Source organism: Eretmochelys imbricata, chromosome 5, assembly GCF_965152235.1.
Source record: "Eretmochelys imbricata isolate rEreImb1 chromosome 5, rEreImb1.hap1, whole genome shotgun sequence".
Lineage (NCBI taxonomy): Eukaryota > Metazoa > Chordata > Testudines > Cheloniidae > Eretmochelys > Eretmochelys imbricata.
The window spans coordinates 17,826,091-17,844,141 of NC_135576.1; the positions used below are offsets into that span (position 1 = coordinate 17,826,091).

The 18,051-nt window shown below is 41.4% G+C and overlaps 1 protein-coding gene across 1 annotated transcript in view; it reads left to right on the plus strand.

The window, feature by feature from the left end:
• Nucleotides 1-18,051, plus strand: part of DCC (DCC netrin 1 receptor) — a 948,458-nt gene that overhangs the window by 417,752 nt on the left and 512,655 nt on the right. The window contains exon 3 of the mRNA XM_077816218.1: nt 13,489-13,773. Within this exon, the coding sequence (XP_077672344.1) occupies nt 13,489-13,773 (285 nt within the window). The remainder of the gene's footprint in view (nt 1-13,488; nt 13,774-18,051) is intronic.

An 18,051-nucleotide genomic window follows, 5' to 3' on the forward strand; every position in this document is an offset into this window, starting at 1 on the left:
AAAATTCTTCTTTTAAGAACCTAATTGTTTTTTCATTGTTCTTAAGATCAAAGGGTTTGGGTCTGTATTCACCTATGCAAATTGGTGAGGATTTTTATCAAGCCTTCCCCAGGAAAGGGGGTGTAGGGCTTGTATGGAAAAAGGGGGGAAGACGTCTCCAAGTGGGCTCTTTCCCTGTTCTTTGTTTAACACGCTTGGTGGTGGCAGCATAGGGTTCAAGGACAAGGCAAAGTTTGTACCTTGGGGAAGTTTTAACCTAAGCTGGTAAGAATAAGCTTAGGGGGTCTTTCATGCAGATCCCTACATCTGTACCCTAGAATTCAGAGTGGGGAAGGAACCTTGACAGTGTTAAAGACTGTGAGGCACTTGGATCTTACATAAGTATCTAAAATAGGTTATATTTGTGATGCCGTCCTCCCCTGGGGTGTAACCTGGAACTGGGGTACCCCAAGCCATTTGTCTCATCAGCTTGGGCTCCCCCTCTCACACTGTGCTTCTGTGACAAGCTGCAGACCACTCCCGGTCCTGCGCTCATACAAACCTTTCCACACCCAGCCGCAGTTACCTGAAGGCTTCTCCCCAGCTCCACAGCCTAGGACCTCAGAGCTGTACTATCTTGTCCCAGTCAAAAGCCTGGCCAGTATAAATTTATTATCCTATCCGTCCCTCCCTCAAAGTGGAGAAGACCATGCACCAGTTGTTGTTACTGAGCAGATTCCCTAAGCACTTCTATCAAAGTTTTAGGTAAAAAATATAAAACAAATTTATTAAATACAGAAAGATAGATTTTAAGTGCATATAAGTAATAGCATACAGATCAAAGAAGATTACCATAAGAAATAAAACAAAAATGCAATCTAAGTTCTCTAAACTGGATAGGATTTGAATCAAGTAGTTTCTCACCCTGTTAGATAGTACAAACAGTCCACCAAGCTTCCATATGCAGGCAGGCTTTCTTCTTTCCCACTTGGAACCCCCCTTCCCTGTTCAGTCTTTATTCCTTAGGTGTTCTCATGTGCTGTGTTGTAGGGGGAGTGAGGCCAAGCACTGATGTCACTTCCCCCTTTTGTATCTTCTTCCAACTTGCTGGAAACATCTTTTGCTGTGACCTGAGTCAACCAGTCTCCTTTGGGTCTGTGCTATCTCTGAGAGGTTTCCATTGTTCACAGTTCCTGGGGGTAATCCTTGTGAGTGTTTGTATTCTCCTCAATAAGCCATCAACATTGTTTGGCCTTTTTATTGTTGTACCTGAAAGGCTGCTTGTGGGTGTTTCCAGCCTCACAACATATTTCAGCAACACATACACAGCCAAACTTCATAATTTCACATACAGTGATAGCACATACAATCCAACGTGATATTAATGTTCAGTAGATCAAGACTTTTAAATTACCTCACAAGGCATATGTAATGCCGATAGACCCCGGTCATTGACAGACAGGGTCAAAAAGTGGACCTCTGGGAGCTTAGTGCATGAGCCTCTACAACATAAGCTAAAAGTCAACTGCCTGTTAGCTAAGGCTGTAGAGAAGACTCATTTTTTCTCCCTCTCTCTAAGTGGTCTCAGTGCCACTAGATGGGACACAACATCACACCTAGAAGGTGTGTGGGTTACACATATTTTGTACAAAACACACCATAATTATATCACCATGGTGAATATGAGGGGCAGAGTGTCACTTTAGGACACAGAGTATCACAATATTCTCACTAGAGTTACATGGAGGCACCTGCCAGCAGGCTTTAGCAGCAGTTACCTTGATTCCTAATACAGGATTTTAAAATCACTGCCTCGAAAAACCTTATTTCCTATATATATGGTGTTGGAGTCTGCCATCATCTTACAGTCTGGCTTCTGAGTTCAGAAGTCTAGGCTCCTATCTACCTGTAGCAGTATCTGTGGCTGCTGTTAGCCACCTCTAAACTGGCTTCTTTCTATGATAAGGGGATAGCCACTTAGTAGGCTCTCTGGAATTCAAAAGATTGCCTTTTCCCTAGTGGTGGAGTCATAGGTACCACTCAGTCCAGCTGCCATAAATAACAATCAGGCTCATGGAAAAATATGTTCAGGTAAAACCAGTGTGTCACTGGATGCTGTAAAGAAGCGGGTGGGGTCTTCCTAGGATGGCTGACATTGTGTCAGCTAAGGAAGCATTTTAAAGTGGGCCTCATAAAACAACAATCAGTTCATTTCATCTACTGGGGCCATATATGGGAAGAGTGCTTTTATATTCTATACTATGTAGGTTCTTGTACCACTTTCATCATTGTGGAATCTGGATACCTTCCATAGTACATTAAATGACGTGGCTGATATCTGTCATGTGTAGTTTGTTCTCTCTCTCATCCTATCACCAGGGAGAGAATTGTGTGTACAACCTATGTAGTATTTTTTGTTTCCTTTATGTACAAACTGCTGTTTTTATGTTAGAGAACACAAAATTGAAGAAGAGTGCCGTGAATTTGGAGTGGCAGGTGAGCTTTATGATGGTTTGTGACAGTCTGGGACCATCCTCTGAAAAAGGTCTGTCTCCTACATAGATGTAGGATGTATTGTAGAGTTCCATTGTGCCACAGGAGAAAAGCTGTTGACCCCAGCCCTTGTCATAGTGTTTTAGGTGATCTTTTAGATATGTTGGGTCCAGGTCATTGAATGCTTTGAAAAGGACCAAGACTGAGTTAATCCAGCCCTAGGAAATAAATTTTCTGTGAGCTGCACAGATACAGCACAGAGGAGAAAAAGGATTGGTGAATCATAATGCTTTTAGGAGCTTCTGTACAAGCATTCACCTCCTTCCTCTGAGTATCTCTGCAATTCTCGTCAGCTGTTATTTTTCATTTGAGTTGAGCATAATTTTTAATGTTTTTCATTTTTGCAGGCACAATTTTGGGTCCAATTAATTGTGAAGGCAAATACTAGATTTAGACATCTGATTACTTGACTTTGCCCATAGATCAGATAGTTAGATGGGTTACTGCTTGAAATTGGCACATACATTTGATTGCACATGCAAACATTGAGGCTATTTTTATGATCACTTTCAAAATTTGGTCCTACAAGTCAGCCTGCTGTACAGCAAGCAAATGCAGCCTCGCTAGGCATGTGTTGGGCTAGTAGGCCATGCTATTCTATTGGCTTTGATCCTTCTATTGATTTATCTTTATGCTTAAGTTGTGGCTCCCTTGCCAACAATGCTGTTAAATTAGAGTTAAGTTTGCTTATGTGTCATTCCACACACCACCACCAGAAAGCAAGGGAATCATGCTTCGGTAGAGCTGGGAGAAGTTCTTTTGGTCAGTACATTTTTCACTGAAAATGACCAAGCTATTTCACGGCTGTGTCTGTCAAACTGAAGAATCAGTTATTTGCATAGCTCTGTGTTCAAGTCAACATTCACATCCAGCAGAATGTTCATCTCCAAGTATTAACCCATTCTTGTCATCATACCTTCTCTAACATACTCGCTTTCAATTTAACAATTCTATTACACTTCAAAGAACACATTGAAAGATCTAAGAATCACACTGCAATGGGCAACAGTAGCTTTGACCTTTCAATGATACATAAAGTACAAGGTAACAATTATTGTAAAATTACAATTTTATCTTATGAATTGTTGTTCTTATTTCCTCGGTCATGGACTGTGATCTCAGTTTGCTAGGTACTGTACAAACACACAAAAATGATGGTTCCTGCCACAAAAAGGACTTACAAACTAAGTATGAGACAAGAGACAATAGGTAGATACAGGCAGAAAGGGGAGTACAAGGAAACTTATCTGTATACCATACCTCCAGAGAAAGAATTTAAAGTTGTTTTTGAAAACAAGACATTTTCCACACAAAATCAATCTTCTACTTTATATTTACATTCTGACTTTCAAAAATTGGATTTTTGGCAGCACATATTATTAAGTAAAGCCAGTCAATTAGTACTGAAAAGTATGCATATTCATCACTTCATGGATATAGTAACATGTTATAGAACACATTAACAAGAGAGCTAAAGCTGTGTATAACGGTGTGATTTGAAGATTTTTCGTATGTGCATTCAGTTTGATATACTCCACATAGAATGTGTGTTGGAGAGCGTTTCAGTCTGTTGGTGCAGATGCAAAGAGTTGAGATTGAAGAATTGTGTTAGGTGTAAAAAGGTACCTTACCTTGTGATTTCCATGTGTTTTAGTGCTAATGCGTGGAAACATACCTACCCAATCTTAACTGTAGGAAATTCCATGCACACTTTATTACTGTAGAGTAAAAAGAAAAGGAGAACTTGTGGCACCTTAGAGACTAACAAATTTATTTGAGCATAAGCTTTCGTGAGCTACAGCTCACTTCATCGGATGCATTCAGTGGAAAATACAGTGGGGAGATTTATATACACAGAGAACATGAAACAATGGGTGTTACCATACACACTGTAATGAGAGTGATCACTTAAGGTGAGCTGTTACCAGCAGGAGAGCGGGGGTGGGGGAAACCTTTTGTAGTGAATAGAGACTGGGGGCGGATGGGTTATTACACAAAGTAAAACTATTTCCCCATGTTTATTCCCTCCCCACCCCGCACTGTTCTTCAGACATTCTTGTCAACTGCTGGAAATGGCCGACCTTGATTATCACTATAAGGTGGGTAGAAAGCTGGCTAGATTGTCGGGCTCAACGGGTAGTGATCAATGGCTCCATGTCTAGTTGGCAGCCGGTATCAAGTGGAGTGCCCCAGGGGTCGGTCCTGGGGCCGGTTTTGTTCAATATCTTCATAAATGATCTGGAGGATGGTGTGGATTGCACTCTCAGCAAATTTGCGGATGATACTAAACTGGGAGGAGTGGTAGATACGCTGGAGGGGAGGGATAGGATACAGAAGGACCTAGACAAATTGGAGGATTGGGCCAAAAGAAATCTGATGAGGTTCAATAAGGATAAGTGCAGGGTCCTGCACTTAGGATGGAAGAATCCAATGCACCGCTACAGACTAGGGACCGAATGGCTAGGCAGCAGTTCTGCGGAAAAGGACCTAGGGGTGACAGTGGACGAGAAGCTGGATATGAGTCAGCAGTGTGCCCTTGTTGCCAAGAAGGCCAATGGCATTTTGGGATGTATAAGTAGGGGCCTAGCGAGCAGATCGAGGGACGTGATCGTTCCCCTCTATTCGACATTGGTGAGGCCTCATCTGGAGTACTGTGTCCAGTTTTGGGCCCCACACTACAAGAAGGATGTGGATAAATTGGAGAGAGTCCAGCGAAGGGCAACAAAAATGATTAGGGGTCTAGAACACATGACTTATGAGGAGAGGCTGAGGGAGCTGGGATTGTTTAGCCTGCAGAAGAGAAGAATGAGGGGGGATTTGATAGCTGCTTTCAACTACCTGAAAGGGGGTTCCAAAGAGGATGGCTCTAGACTGTTCTCAATGGTAGCAGATGACAGAACGAGGAGTAATGGTCTCAAGTTGCAGTGGGGGAGGTTTAGATTGGATATTAGGAAAAACTTTTTCACTACGAGGGTGGTGAAACACTGGAATGCGTTACCTAGGGAGGTGGTGGAATCTCCTTCCTTAGAGGTTTTTAAGGTCAGGCTTGACAAAGCCCTGGCTGGGATGATTTAACTGGGAATTGGTCCTGCTTCGAGCAGGGGGTTGGACTAGATGACCTTCAGGGGTCCCTTCCAACCCTGATATTCTATGATTCTATGATTCTATGATCATTACAAAAGGTTTTCCCCACCCCTGCTCTCCTGCTGGTAATAGCTCACCTTAAGTGATCACTCTGGTTACAGTGTGTATGGTAACACCCATTGTTTCATGTTCTCTATGTATATAAATCTCCCCACTGTATTTTCCACTGAATGCATCCGATGAAGTGAGCTGTAGCTCACGAAAACTTATGCTCAAATACATTTGTTAGTCTCTAAGGTGCCACAAGTACTCCTTTTCTTTTTTGCGAATACAGACTAACATGGCTGCTACTCTGAAACCTGTCATTACTGTAGAGTGTTCATTTTGGTTTGGTTTTATAAATATGGCTGAGGACTTATGGCTAGCCTAGCTGAAAAGCTGGAAAGATACTTCCTGGTGCTCTGAATAGCATGGTGATGGGGGTGATATAAGGACCTGAATAGAATATGTTAGAAAGAAAAGGGGCTAGCTGGGAATTGAGGTTGTGGAACTAGTTGAAGAATCATATCTCCTCTGCTTTACATTGGCACACCTGGTTTAGAAAGCTTTAAGGGCTGCTCCAGGGGGCTTTCAAAACATATTACTTGAAACATCAGGAACCTATCAGAATGAAAGGCTTTGAATGTCATTAAGCAAAAGCTTGAACATTGGTTCAACGTTTCCTCCCCTGGGAGTGTAGTTTTAAACAGAGCAGAGATGACTGTTTCACCAGCTTCCTTTGTTTCTCCTAGCTCTGGCCTGCTCTGCTCTTGAGCCATTCAGGGTACATTTGCACCACAAATTAAGGTATAATTGTAACAGGGGTAGGCACATCTGCACTATTTTTAATCTAATTAGCATGTTTAACAATAATAGTGAAGACATGGTGGCATGGGTTTCAGTATGGGCAAGCAACCCAAGTACATACCCAGGGCTCACTGGGGTGCACATCTGCCCTACAGTTACACCTTCACCTGTGGTGTAGCTGTACCCTCACTTTCCAGCCTTTGCTGTTTTCCCCATTCATTGTCCTTTGTCACTGGCTGGTCAAGTTTTCTTTTTTGAAAACCATAAGTGCTTAAGTTTTAGGTGTAATTGCATAGGCATAAAATATCCTATTAAGGTGCATTAAGTTGAACAACTTAAAAGCTTGGTGAATCTTTCTAATTAGGTTGACAAAAGGGACTCAGAATAGCTCTATTGTAGTAGTTGAGGCATCTTCTCTGGTTGGCTTTCCATTATAAAAGTATTTTTAAATGTATATCATTAACTTCAATTTTCTCCCAGTAGGTTCTTCTAAATCAGAAATCTAAATTATATAGCTTTACCAGAAGCTTTTCATCAATGTTACTACCTCTACTGTGGTTTACTGCCGCCAATTTCCCAAGGTGTGATTTGTAACAAGAAAAGAACCATTTAGATGATGATGATACAAATTAACCCTAGCACAAAATTACCTTTATTTAACCATATGCTAAAATACATGTTCTTTTGTAACATTTCTTTTGCATACTGCCTCAGCAAACTGAAGTGCCACTCTATCAAATGTTTTCATTCATTCACCCCAAGCTAGAATTCCACCAAAGCATTTAGGGCCCCATTTTCTTCATCAACCCCTAAAATGCAGCAACATTTTGGAAGGAACACATCCGTTATTTAACTGTGTGGTGCACAGCAATACTTCACAACCATTTAGGAGAGGAAGGAAAAAGGAATCCCGTAGCCCTCTGAAACTGCAGAGATGAGAAGTTATTTTAGTTGGATAGAAAGAAATTGCCCTAAGGGGAATTAGGGTCTTAACTTTAGTGTCTGAGCCAAAAACATTCACTGTTGGTGGATGGGGAACCCTGTCATTGGTTCTGTGATGACCATAAGTGACCAAAACCTCATTTTTACATCTCTTCTTAAAAGACAGCATCTCCAGCAACTCAGTGCCACCAAACGCTACTCTGTCACCCTGATTCAGCACAATCCCAATAGAAGAGTTCCACTTACAGGCAAGAATTGTCATGACTTATCCTTTAAGGTCCTTGTACAAGTACTGTCCAATCCTGACCCAGCTTAGTGTGTGAGATTTATACAGTATTACAGCCCAAATAAGTCTGGCTGCAAGCCATGAATACTCAATACTTGCTGATACTTTTCTCCCCCTTTCTTTGTTGTTGACTCCCTGGCTCAGCTAGTGTGGAGAGTTTTTCTGATGAAGTAGAATAAAAATATGGGAAAGGAAAGATTAAAAAAACAAAATGAAAACAATAAAAATAAGGGAGAATTAATTAGGAAGAGGTTTATGGAAGATCTGCTCTTCCTTTGGTGCTGCCTGAACCTAACAGAAGCATATAGCTCCTTTTCATTAACTTGGTTCCCTGCCCTTCAGCTACTGTGTGCATTCAAAGTGGAAAAAAGGGTCTTGCCTTGATGTTATGTAACCTTGCAGACATAAATTTGAAACAAACAAAACACTTAAAGCAGCTCTCATTCATGGGATTTTACTGACTGTTACTAAATTGCTGAATATTTAATAGCTAAGCATGCTCCAGACCCCAAGGTCTGTCCCCCAAATGATAAGCCTTTTTATTAAATGAACTTTAATTACTTAATAATTAGACCTTCTATAGGGAAAGATGGGGATCCTGATAGGCTGCCAACCAGGCTGCAGGGCAAATCAGACCTGCATGTCATTTTCAGATTAGAATTAAAAAAGCAGGTCTGGGTGTAATGCTCTGAGACAGTGGGTGAAAGGCAGCTAGCCCAGTGCATTCAAAGCCATAGATGGCATGAACCTGAACTGTGAAGTGGTTTATTTTTATGGTTGTCTTAAAACTAGTATAACTATGCAAGGGAGTCAACGCCAGACTAAAGCATTTGAACCAGATGTCAGTACTGTAATGCGGATTGTGTCTGGGGTAATATTTAAAATACTTTAGGTGCAGGGAAAACATTGTGATAAGTTGCTGACCATGTGATAAATGTTTTGACTGTCTCAGTATCTACTCATTAGTCCTCTCCCCGAACCAGCATACAACATTCCAGGCTTCTGAGCAGCTTCAAAAGAACTATCTTAATAATAATTAAAAAAAAGCCTAATAATGTTGTTGAATTTCACCATAAAAACTGTACAGACTTGAGGCCTTTGCCAGGCAATATGTAGTCCTGGACCAGTGACAGCATTGGGGTGTGCTATAGTGGGATCCCGGAGACCTATAAACAGGAGCATTGTACATAACCACTGGAAAAGAGAAGGTCCCTGCTTTCCAGTGGAACAGCACATGCTTCTAGCCCTGCAAGGACCCAGGAGATCAGAATTTAAAACCGTGACATTTTATATATATACAAAAAGCCTACGGTAGGTTATTTTGAAACTTTTTTTTTATGGCTCTCTCTGTGTTCTGAATGCTTGGGCTGAGAATGAAGGTACCTGACCTTAGAAAAAATGAAAAGTCCCAATAATGTTTTAAAACTCTCTAAAACATGCCTAAAATGTCTTTTCTGTAACACAAGTGGTATATATAGAATGTATGGTGGTGTCGAGTGGTGGTGCTTTGGGCTGAGTGCATAACTAGTGACTTTGCCTCGCAAACGTAACTTGGCCATCCAATCTGTGACTGATAAAATCCTTATACCACACTGCACCAATCTGTAGCCATCTACAGGGTAGAATTTCAAAAGCACCTATGTAGCTTAGGAGCACAAGTCCCATTGGGGGTCACAAAGTCTTGTGCTTTTAAATCACTTAGGCACTCTTGAAAATCCTAACTATAGTGTCTTTCTTCATCTTTTCCATGAGTTGTAACAATGTGTGTGTTATATACAGTAGAGCTGTCATAAATATAAAGGGAAGGGTAAACACCTTTAAATCCCTCCTGGCCAGAGGAAAAACCCTTTCACCTGTAAAGGGTTAAGAAGCTAGGATAACCTCTCTGGCATCTGACCAAAATGACCAATGAGGAGACAAGATACTTTCAAAACTGGAGGGTGGGGGAGAGACAAAGGTTCTCTCTGTCTGTGTGATGCTTTTGCTGGGATCAGAAAAGGAATGGAGTCTTAGAACTTAGTAAGTAATCTAGCTAGATATGCGTTAGATTCTGTTTTGTTTAAATGGCTGGTAAAATAAGCTGTGCTGAATGAAATGTATATTCCTGTTTTTGTGTCTTTTTGTAACTTAAGGTTTTGCCTAGAGGGATTCTCTATGTTTTGAATCTGATTACCCTGTAAGGTATTTACCATCCTGATTTTACTTTTTCTTCAATTAAAATTCTTCTTTTAAGAACCTGATTTTTTTCATTGTTCTTAAGATCCAAGGGTTTGGGTCTGTATTCACCTATGCAAATTGGTGAGGATTTTTATCAAGCCTTTCCCAGGAAAGGCGGTGTCGAGCTTGGGAGGATTTTGGGGGGAAAGACGTTTCCAAGCGGGCTCTTTCCTGGTTATATATTTGTGAGACTCTTGGTGGTGGCAGCAATAAATTCCAAGGGCAAAAGGTAAAATAGTTTGTTCCTTGGGGAAGTTTTAACCTAAGCTGGTAAAAATAAGCTTAGGGGGTTTTCATGCAGGTCCCCACATCTGTACCCTAGAGTTCAGAGTGGGGAAGGAACCTTGACAAGAGCCAAATTCACCACTGAAATAGGCATATCTCTCTCAGCCACCACCACCGTCCCCAGTACACCCTTGTTTAGAAGGACTTTTTCCACAGCAGGAGTGGAAAGTCTGCAGTCACTTGCACTGCTTTGCGTATGGGCTTGGAAGGAAGACCTCCAACCCTCCTCTCTCTCTAACCCCACCCCAAACTTCTGGGTCTGGATTCCCACACAGAACTCACGAAGGGGTTTGTGTGGTGTCTGGCGAAAGGTGCATGTGCCACAGGGGTTCCAGGTGAAGTGAAGCATGTTCCTCCTTTCCTACAATAAATGAATCTGTGACGTATGGAGGGTGATGGTTGTTTGTATTATGCCTAACATTCTTAAGGAGTTCTGGAGTCACTACTTAGGGTGGCCAGGTCGAAGTGAGAATCAGCCTTGGTCCTGCAGTTATTTTATTTATTTTATTTGCCTAAAATGGAGACTCTTGGGATTATTGCATGGACTCTTGAGGACAGCCAGCTGTTTGTGACAAAAGCCTTGGTCCTATGCTATCTTGATGGACAGGTTTTGTTTGTTTGTTTGTTTGTTTTGCTCTCTTAAACTTTCATGAACCTTCTTTTCTGCTGACATGGATGTAGCAGTGGCTTTTAAAAGCTTTCTGTCCACACTCATGTTGCTTTTAACTTTTTAATTTTTTATTTAAAGCAAAGCTAAAATGGAAAGCGTTCAGTGCTTCTGCTTTTCTAGTTCATTTCAGCTTTGCTGTGTGTGAAAAGCTGTTACATCCTGTGTCTGTGCCAACAGCTTAATTTGAAATGTAGCATTTTTGATCTTTCTGTAGACTATGGAAGGGTGCAGCTGACGGCTGTTCACCTGTGGTGTGGAATTCCAAACTACCATGTAGAGTTTAGTTGTTCTTTCTCTTTTCAGAGCAAAGTACTCTTGAAATATGTATTAACTGTGATCATTATGATTACAAAGTACTAAACATGTTGGACAATATGCAGTATGACTTTTTTTTAACATGCAGGAACCTTTTCACAGGTTGCAGTTACTGTCATTAAAATTCATTATTAAGTTAAAGGATGCATGTGTTCCTCTCCTCCAACTCCATCCTTGACTATTTAGCTAAATGTGTGTATATTATATGTGTGTTTGTACAGCACCTAGAACAATGGGATCCTAGACCATGACTGGGGTTCCTAGGCACTATGGAAGTATAAATAATAATAATATATAGTTCTTGCTACCATAATATCTGATCAGCTTACAATCATTAATGGATTTCATCCTCACACCCCTGCCCTCCCTCTTCATGTGAAATATCTCAGGTGGTGAACTGAGATAATGGGTAGATTACGTGACTTGACCCCAATCACACAGGAAATGTGGATAAGCCAGGAATTGAACCCAGGTTTCCTGAATCCAGCTCTAACAATACATCTATTAGACCATACTAGTTTCTGCCCTACCCACTCAGTGAACTTTTGAGTGACTTCTTATTGGTCAAAATGCCAGGGCCTTTATTTTCTTTCTCCTTGAACTCTTGGTGGCCTCGGACACCAGCGACCATTCCCCTACTTTTTGAAGTACTGTACTCTGTTGACTTTTGAGGCTCTTGCCTCTTACTGGTCATCTCCTACCCCTCCAATTTGCTTTCAAAATCTCTTTTGATGGGTTTTTTTCTTCACTCCCTCCTTTTGTCAATAGGCCTCTCCAAGAAGCTCTGTGCTTGTCCACCTGCTCTTCTCTCTCTACCTCCTATTTCTAAATGATCTTATCCATGAGGGTGGCTTCAAATAGCATCTTTATACTGATGGTTCACAGATCTAACTCTCTGCTAAAGACCTGTCTCCCTCTATCCAAACCCTAACTTCAGCCTGTTTCTCTGATGACATCTCGTCATCATTTGGCAACTGAGCATTCCCTCTCCCCTTCTCCCTCAGTTTTCTGTTGCCATTGATAACATCACCATAGAGGCCTATAATCTGGGCATTATCTTTGAATCACTCAGGCCAGGTCCAATTCTTGCAGCTTTCACCTACTTGACTTTTCACAGATCTGGCCTTTTAGTTTTGGTATCCCATGCTTGGAATAAGGCTGGTGTACTTGGGGTGGGTGGGAATAGTTTGATCATATCATTAAAGACAGTATCATGCTCATATGCATGAGGGGGCAGAATTAATGTTGCATTGGCAACCATAAATGTGCCATTTCCTAATGCCAGATTAGGCATTGGGTGGGGGGTGTTTTGGTTGGTAAACGTGCATTTTTGTAGGTAATTTCTTTCTAAGCAAAAGATACAAACAATTTCTAGTATCTACCCCTGTAGTAACCCTGCTATCATACATCAGCAGAATTTGAACTCTGAGTCAGAGAGTGCTACCAATTCAGATATAGGACTAACTACATTAGTTGCTACCAAGAGACTTGGTTGTCCCAGAAGGGGTGGAATGAGCTATTGGTGCCATGTGTCGGGTCTAGGGAGCGGGTTCACCTCTGATAGCTCCCATATGTTCCCAGTGCTGCTGCCACTATTGCTTTGAAAGATACTTAAATCGTTCATTTGGATTCCTTGGGGGAAGTGGTGATTTTTTTAACAGACTAGCTCAAAGCCTTGGGGCCTATTGAATTTTGAAGACCTGCTGCAAACAACAGCTGTGTTAGAACTTCTCCAAAAATAGGCTGCAAGAATCCTTCATAATGAAGAGTGGTAGGCAGCCTAAATATAGGCGTTGCTCCCTCCCCCCGCAATAACATGCACATATACGTCCCTTGTTTCAACACAACAAATAGTACCCTTTCAGAGGGTATGTCAGTCGTACAGTTTGATGTGCAGCATGGAAGAAAGATTCCATTAGGTGGAAAGTTGTGAAAAATAACAAAAGTTTCTTAACCCTACCTAATTTCAGTACATCGTTCTTTGAATTTCATCCTGTTCTGAATAGTTTGTATTGCATAACATGGTGTTTGTACTTTGATAAAAGTTATTCCTGAAGTTGTTTGTAAGCAACGGGTTGCTATTTGGTACTCTTCTTATGTCAATAAACACATCTATTATTTTCTTCTTTAAATTACACTCATTAGTGGCACACTGATAGTCATTCAGCAGCCACGGAAGCCTCAAAGTACTTGTCTGAACATCACTTATTCTTCAGATTGCATGATTAACCAAATCCAGATCAACATAGAAACAGCATGCAATTTATATTTTCAGTGACTATATAATTGCTTCTTTTCTTTGTGCTTGCAGGACCATTGAGGTTTCTTTCCCAGACAGAATCTGTCACAGCTTTTGCAGGAGACACAATTTTGTTAAAGTGTGAAGTAGTTGGAGAGCCTATGCCGATGGTACACTGGCAAAAAAACCTGGAAGACCTGATCCTGAGCCCGAGTGACACCCGAGTGGCTGTCTTGCCCTCTGGAGCTTTACAGATTAGCAGAATCCAAGCAGGAGACAGTGGGATCTATAGATGCCTTGGAAAAAATCCTGCTAGTTCAAGAACTGGAAATGAAGCAGAAGTCAGAGTTTTGACCGGTAAGAACCATATGCTTTTACATTGTCCTTATATGCTGCCCCAATTATAGTGGCTCGAAAGCTTGTCTTTCACCAACTGAAGTGGTCCAATAAAAGATATTACCTCACCCACCTTGCCACTCCTAATGGGGGCAGTTAAGTTTTCTTTTCAGTTGCTTCTATAGGTTTCCAAGTTCTTTATGTTGAAGAGCCTGGAGACCTTTAGAAGCTTCTGGGTGTGAAGGTGAGTCGCTGGCCTTATGTGACTAGCCAAATTTCCATAGGCCATGGTTTGAGAGCTGATGCAATTTTAGTTAAAGGTTTATGTTCCTGTATCTATATCCATATTCATTCCTGTATCCAAATCTCACTCTATGTACCTTTTGGCCTGCCAGGTTTTCCATCACTCCAATATTCTTCCATCTAGCTCCAGCTTCTTTATTTCTAGAAATATTATCATGAATATAATTGAGCAGCAGAAGATTGCTCTGCAGGATGATTCTGTGCAGAAATGCCTTGCCTTCTAGTGCTGTGTGTCTATCGGCAAACACCAGTGAAATTCTACAAAGACATTAACCATCATATTTTTTAGAATCTGCTGGGAAACGCCTTCCTGCTGGATGATCACAGGTATATGTGACTTCTAGTTAAGCCAAAGGGCACAGTGCAGGTCTCTTGGATTGCCAGAGTGAAATCCAGACCCCACTGAAGCCACTTGGAGTATTGCCACTGAGTTTGGCAGAGCCGGAATTTTATTAGAATGGATCTGTTAGAATGGATCTGTCCATGCATGGATCTCTTATAGGGGCATGGCTCACAGAGTTCTGCTTATTCTCTGTTTTGGGGAGTGGTAGATGGCTCTGGAAACCATTGATTTGATGGGCAGAGCCAATGGGATTTGTAAAAAGAAAAGGAGTACTTGTGGCACCTTAGAGACTAACCAATTTATTTGAGCATAAGCTTTCTAAGGTGCCACAAGTACTCCTTTTCTTTTTGCAAATACAGACTAACACGGCTGTTATTCTGAAACCTGTCAGAATGGGATTTGTGAGATTCAGACTTTCTCTGTATCTTAGATTCTGATGCCAGGGCAAAACCCATGGGATAGACTGGGATTATAGCTCCCAAATCCAACTCCTCTGGATGCATTACAGACTGCTTGCAGCTTGGGGGCAGACTCAAACCCAACATTCGCTGGTAGCAAGTTAATACACCACCTCCTAAAGTTCCCTGCAGTTTTTTTTCTGCATCCTCAGTGGTTGCAGCCCTCCCAGCTGCTGAGCTTTTCATAGGGAAATTCCAAACTCCATTTCAAATTCTTAGATAAACAATTCTCAATAATTTGCCATTTGAGGAATTGTATCCTCAGCTCTGCTTCCTCTTCTGAGGCATGGGCAGTCACTGGTGCTCTGAAGGCTTCAGGGAGAGAGCTAGGCTGAAATAGGTAAGAGGCAAAAGGTGTGGACTGTGGCCCCTCCCCTCTACTTCCTCCCCATGAGCGTCTTGTTGAAATATTGGGCCAATTCTGTGGGTAGATGCAGTCTCCCTCCCAACTCAGTCCAGGAGGGGTTACCTTGATACCCTTCCCCCTGGCAGGAAAGGAGGCAGGCAGGATTGGAAAAGAACAGACTCCAGAGCAAGTAGTTCCCCAATCTCTGCCATGGGAGTGAAGTCAAAGTGCCAGCACCCCAGATATGGTTGCACGTGGGCCCTGGCCATGCTTCACACTGTGGAGCACAGCCACCTCCTCCCCATCTGCTTCCCCATGAGTTGTGGATGGAGGGCACTGGGCACAGTATGGACGCTGCAAATGGCAGTAAGGAGCCTTCATGTCCAGCTCCCTCCCCTTGCTGTGACATCTGTAATCACCCCTCAGCCCCCTACTGATATACCAGGATTAGGCATCCAGGAGAGAACAAGACCTGTCTGGCTCATGTGGATCCCATACAACAGAGGGTTGTGATTCTGGGGACTTGAGACCCAGAATCCCAGACCCCTATTTGGGACCCAAAAAGGGCCTATTTGGGAGAGGGACATAAGTAGTTCCAGCCTCTTTTAGGACAGGGAAATGGCTCTGAAAATATTTCAAGTGGATTACAATCTCGGAACCCAATTTCATTTCGCCATCAAAAGCAGGATTATGGGGACAAGCTCCCATAAATAACTGAATAATAAAATCAGCCCTGTTTCCTCTGCTCCCCTCCCTGGAATGCAGCAGGGCAACTGATCCTCAGCACCTGGTTCCCTGTCTCATGAGAAGAGTGCAGCATGGTGGATCAATGCAGAAAAGAATAGGCCATAAACATACTGATTCTTCTAGGCATGCATGTCTGTATGCCCCTCCCCACAAATAGAATTGTTCCTTCTTAGGGTAGGAAGGCCAGATTATCAGCATTAGATAATCAAATATTTACAATATATTTAAAGTACTCAACACAGGGAAGAAGGAAATTTACTTACCTCTTTCTGAACAATTTTTCTGATCAGGGTTCTGTACAGAGAAAGCTGAAGCAAACACACAAAGTTATACATTTCCTGGAATATGTTGGATTTAGGACAGACACAGACATATGATGCCTGGGAAGTCAATTATAGGCCTGAGCTGAGAATGAATACTATCAGATATAAGGTTTTATCTCAGAAGAATGTGCACAAATATGAAGATGGCCATAATGTGATACAAGTGGTATCACTGAGATGGAAATCCAGTTCATATTGGAGCCTATTGGGAATTCTAAACCATACACAGGCATGATTCAATGATCCAGATTTTATATAATACCTGTTCAGTAATTCCAGATAACCCATCTACATCTCACTCTATTTCATCTGTTGACAGAGATCTAGCTCTGCTATATATTCTCTGCTCTTACAACAGCTAATTTTGTGCCAGTATTTTAAAAGGGTAAACAGAGTGACCGGATAATTATAGACCTGTCAGTCTCACATAGATCCCAGGCAAGATAATGGAGTGGCTGATATGGACCCTGTTGAATAAAGGGGTAGTAATTAATGCCAATCAATATGGGATTTTGGAAAATAGATCCTCTCAAATTAAGTTGATTTCCTTTTTTTTTAATTAGATAACCAGTTTGGCTGATAAAAGTTAATAGTGTTGATATAATATATTTAGACCTCTTTAAGGCATTTGACTTGGGTACTGCACAATATTTTGATTTAAAAAGTAGCATGATATAAAATTAACATGGCACACTTTAAATAGATTTAAAACTGGCTAACTGATAGGTCTCAAAATATAATTGTAAACAGGGAATCATCACTGAGCCAGTGTGTTTCTGGTGGGGCCCTGCTGTGATGTGTTCCTGGCCCTATGCTATTTACTATTTTTATCAAGGTCTGGAAGAAAACATAACATTATCCCAGATAAAATTAACAGATGACTTAAAAATTCGAACAGTGGTAAATAATGCAGAAGATAGGTACAGAGCAATCTGAAGTGAGTGGTTAGTGGGATGTAAGCAAACAATATGCATTTTAATGTAGTAAATGTGTATATCTACAAAGGAAGTAGACCCTACTTACAGGATGGGGGAATTCTATCCTGGGAAGCAGTGAGTCTGAAAAAGATTTGCAGATGGTAGTGCATAGGCAGCTGAACCTGAGCTCCCAGTGCAATAGTGCAGCCAAAAGGGCTAATTTAATCCTGGGATGCATAAACTGGGGAATCTCATGTAGGAGTAGAGAGGTTATTTTATCTCCGTGTTTGGCACTGGTGTGACTGCTGCTGGAATATTGTTCCCAGTTCTGATGCCCACAGTTCAAGAAGGGGGTTGATAAATTGGAGAAGGTTCCGAGAGGAGCCACAAGAATAGTTAAAAGATTAGAAAATATGACTTATTGTGATAGACACAAAGAGTTAACCTTTTTATTCAATCTATTTCATTTAAGGGGTGATGTGATTCATGTCTATCAGTATCCAAATAGGGAGAAAATATTGGATAATGGGCCCTTCAGTCTAGCAGTGAAAGGTATGACATGATGCAATGGCTGGAAGTTAAAACTAGATAAATTTGGACTGGAAATAAGATTTACATTTTGAACAGTGAGGATAATTAACCATTGTAACAACTTATCCAGTGGCATAGTTTTAATTCAAGATTGGATGTTTTTCTAACAGTTACACTCTAGGAATTTTTTCGGGGACTGTGTGATATAGGAGGTCAGACTAGATAACCACAATGGTCCCTTCTGACTTTGGAATCTGAAACAGGTGATTGCAGAGAATCGGATTTTTTTAAAAAGTGATCTTTACAGTTCAGTTCAGGGAATGTATACCAG